We start from the raw sequence: 3,824 nt of genomic DNA, 5'->3' as shown, positions 1-3,824 counted from the left end.
AAAGAGAAATCCAAACTGCTGGGCTAGAACCCCCAAATTTTCACTAATTTGTTTAGCACCGGGGGTGGGAAGAGGAATGGAAATCAAATTCTGGGTTGGGAGAAGGAGAAATTAAACGGCACCGAGTGAATTTACAGGTGCCGGAGCCAAACTTTGAAGTTATGAACAATAAAGGAGAATTAAAAAAAAAAAAAAAAAAAAAGGAAAAAAAAAAAAAAAAGCGCTGCGTATCGGCAGGAAAAGGTCAGGCAGGAGATATTAAAGTCAAATATTTTAAAAGCGAAAGGTGTCGCGGTTTTGGCCCAGCTCGGGTTTATGCTGCTTTTAAGGGCGGTGAGAAATCGGCTTTTTCCGTGGCATACGGAGGTATTTTTTTAGGAATGTACAGGTGTGCATCTATTTTTATATATATTAATATATATTGTCAATATATTACATAGAACATATATCGATATTAACGTAGTATATAAAAATATTTATTATTTATATATTAAACCATTTTATTTCTCTCTATAAACGCAGAAATACACATGTAAGGATATTAGAGAGATGAAAAATATAAAAAAAATATCTTCTTTCTAGGTGAACAAACACATATTAGGCGAATGAATAAATAATAGATATATTTTTTTCTTTATGCGGAACTAAGCACAGAAAGGACTATATATTAGCCAAATAAATAAATTATATATATATATATAATGTTTAGCAACACACAGAGGTTTCCTTCCGCTGCCCAGCTCGAGGAAGGGTCGACGATTCCCCCGTGAAAACGGACAAACGCCGATTTTTTTTTTTTTTTAACAACATTTCCACCCCAGAGCGGGTGAAACATCCCCTTGGCGCTGATTTTGAGCTAAAAACCCGCAGGATTCGGAAGTGTGGGGGGGGTGGGTGGGTGGGTTGCCGATGCGTTTGAACCCCCATCAGCGCCGGGGCTAAAGATTCGGGGCAAAGGCAACAAAAAAAATTATTTTTTGGGTTTTTTTTTTTTTTTTTTTTGGTTGGCCGGTTTCTCGCCGCGCCGAAATGGCTCAGCCCCGGGGCTCGGCGAGCTGGAAGAGGCTCCCGTAATTTTGGATTTTGGAAGGAAGTTTGGAACGCCCGCGTGTCTAGACAATGATACCTGCTTCGGAAAAAAAAAAAAAGCAGCCGAGTTCATCTGGGATGAACATTTTTGTTATCTTTTCTTCCTTTTTTTCTCCCCCCTTCCCCCCACCCCCCGCCTCTCTCCCAGATGACGGCCACAGCCCAGCAGCCCACCAAGGCGCAGCCCGTCCATCTCGCCACGCCAGCGGCGGCCCCCAACGCCCCGGTACCCGCCGCCGCCGCCGCCGCCGCCGCCGCCGCCGCCGGTGACCCCCAGGCGCAGCTGGAGGCCGACAAACGAGCCGTCTACAGGTGATGCGGTGGCGCGGCGATTCGTTAGCGGCCGCCCTAACGCGCGCGGGCGTCGTTTCGCCACCGGTGACGCCCCCCCCGGCTTCACGCCGCCACCAGGCCCGTGGAACGCGCTGGCGGTTGACGCGCGGCGATGCGTTGCGTTGCGTGCGTGCGTTGAACGTGTCGTTGGGCGTCAAATCGTTGCGGTGTGCTAACGCGTTGGTTAATTGCTGCTGTTCTGATGCCTTCGTTAGCACGCAGGGACGGGCGATTAGTGATTAGCTCCTTTTTGGCGATAGCTACGGGTAACGGCGCATGGTGGCGGCGCTCCTTCGTGGGCCTCGTCTTGCAGCATCTTCCCCAAAATATTCACCCCCCTGCCCAAACCCCCAAAGTTCGTCTTTTTTTTTTTTTTTTTGGCAAAAACACGCGATTTGGAGCTGAAAAAGCACCCGGAAGGAGTAAAGTCAGGGATTAACCTGAAACGTGTGGTCGATGCACGTCCAGGGGGATGGACGAGCCCTTCCGCTCCCTTTTTTTTTGGGCGCATTGGAGATAATAATATATAATATTGTAATATATGCAGTAATGTTATCGTATAATCGTAGTAACATTATAATTATGTAAATAGTATAATTATATAAGTAATATGTAATTATATAAGTGATATGTAATTATTTACAATATTATAACGTATACCGTAATGCGGTGACAGCAACGTACAACATTATAACATAATTAGGATTAAGATTTAAGGTTAAAGGTTACTCCCCCATTAACGGCCAGGGCCATGGGGGCTGGGGAACCAAAGAGCTGCGTCTCCGAAAGGAAGGAATTCAAATATTCCGACTTCCAAATATCCAGATATCACAAGTCCGAAAGGTCCGGGAAGGCGCGTGAAGGCGGGGAATAAACCCGCCCGTTTCATGGGATCCTCGTGGTTGGAAAAGGACCTTCGAGATCGTCGAGTCCAACCAACCAAACCCGGGAAAACGCAAAGGATTTTTTTGTTTTTTCCCCCGGCGGGTCTCAAGATTTTCTCCGGTGATGGCAATATTTTTTCCAAGGCAAAACATAAGTCATTCAAGACCAAAAAAAAAACCAAAAAAACCTCAAAAAAAACCAAACCCAACTTTTCCTTGCGCTGCGGCGAGGATTTTTGCAGCGTTCGGGGGATAAAGAAAACCAAAAAAAAAACCAAACCAAACCAAACCAAACCAAAAACCCTTCGGAGTTTTTACAGCCTTCGTTTGAAGATCAGAAAAACGCCAGAAATACCTTTTTTTTTTAGGGGGGGGGGGGGGGCATTTATCAGCCAGAAAAAGGAGGGGGAGAAAAAAAATTGTTGGCTGGTCCCACTCGTGCCCTCGGTCGCCCAAACCTGGACGCTCGGTTTTGGAGACCAGCCAAAACTACACCCCCCACCCCCCAACCCCCACCCCGCCCCCCGGCCCACCAAAATGGGGTTTTTCTTTCGAAAACCGCAGCCCGCGAGGAGTTTTTGGCTGCATCGAAGATGTGAACGTTGGCCCGATCCAGCGGTCGGGGTGGATTGCGTACGTGGCAGTAGGCATCGAAGGCGCACAGGGGGGGTTTAGCCCTCCTGCCCCCCCCGCAAACCGCCGGATTTTTGGTTAATTTGCCATAATTGCAGCCGGGCGGACGGCAGTAAGTGTCGGTCGATCAACCTGGAGGGAAATGGCCGGGAAAACGCGCCGGGAAATATAAAAACGGCCGGACGAGCCTCCCCAGCGGGTTTCATGCTCTAGCGGGAGGTTTATCACCCGTCAAAAAAAAAAATAGGGGGAAAAAAAAAATAGGAAAAAAAAAAAAATAGGGAAAAAAAAAAATAGGGAAAAAAAATAGGAAAAAAAAAAGGGAAAAAAAAAAAGGGGGAAAAAAAAAAGGAAAAAAATAAATTCATCCTCTCCCCTTCCCGCGCTTGGCGTGGGAGCATCTGCCCCGGGACTGGTCCAGCGGCATCCCGCCTCTGCTCCCGGTTTTTGTTTTTGTTTGTTTGGTTTTTTTTTTTCCCAGCTAACGTATTTTATCCCCTTTATCAACAGCGGGGCTGGGAATTCCCCGACGGGTTTTTGGACCGGTCGAGACGATGCTCCCGTGGGACCCGACGGCTTAAACCACCTTAAACCACGCCTCAAACTGCGTTTTTTTGGGTTTTTTTGTTTTTTTTTTTTTTTTCCGAGCGGGAAACGGCTGGATTTCTTTGCGTTAAGTTTCTTTTCTTCTTTTTTTTTTTTATTTCTTTTTTTTTTTTTTTTTGAGGCCGGTAAGAAAAAATACCGCGTGCTGTGAAGCGCCCACCAGCGAGCGGCTGGCGGGCCGAAGGTGCGAAATTAGGCCATTAGAGGAATTCATTTCTCTTTATGAGCCCGTGTCGAATCCTTTTTATTAGTGGCTGCGACCGACCTCTCTCCTGCGGG

The 3,824-nt window shown here is 46.9% G+C and overlaps 1 protein-coding gene across 1 annotated transcript in view; it reads left to right on the top strand.

The window, feature by feature from the left end:
- Positions 1 to 2,173: 2,173 nt before the first annotated feature.
- Positions 2,174 to 3,824, top strand: part of LOC141732470 (olfactory receptor 10AG1-like) — a 3,046-nt gene continuing 1,395 nt past the window's right edge. Inside the window, exons 1-2 of the mRNA XM_074561514.1 lie at positions 2,174 to 2,265; positions 2,871 to 2,939. Coding sequence (XP_074417615.1) covers positions 2,174 to 2,265; positions 2,871 to 2,939 — 161 coding nt within the window. The remainder of the gene's footprint in view (positions 2,266 to 2,870; positions 2,940 to 3,824) is intronic.

Source organism: Larus michahellis, chromosome 17 (assembly GCF_964199755.1).
Source record: "Larus michahellis chromosome 17, bLarMic1.1, whole genome shotgun sequence".
NCBI classification, from domain to species: domain Eukaryota; kingdom Metazoa; phylum Chordata; class Aves; order Charadriiformes; family Laridae; genus Larus; species Larus michahellis.
This window is presented reverse-complemented; position numbering and strand designations above follow the sequence as displayed.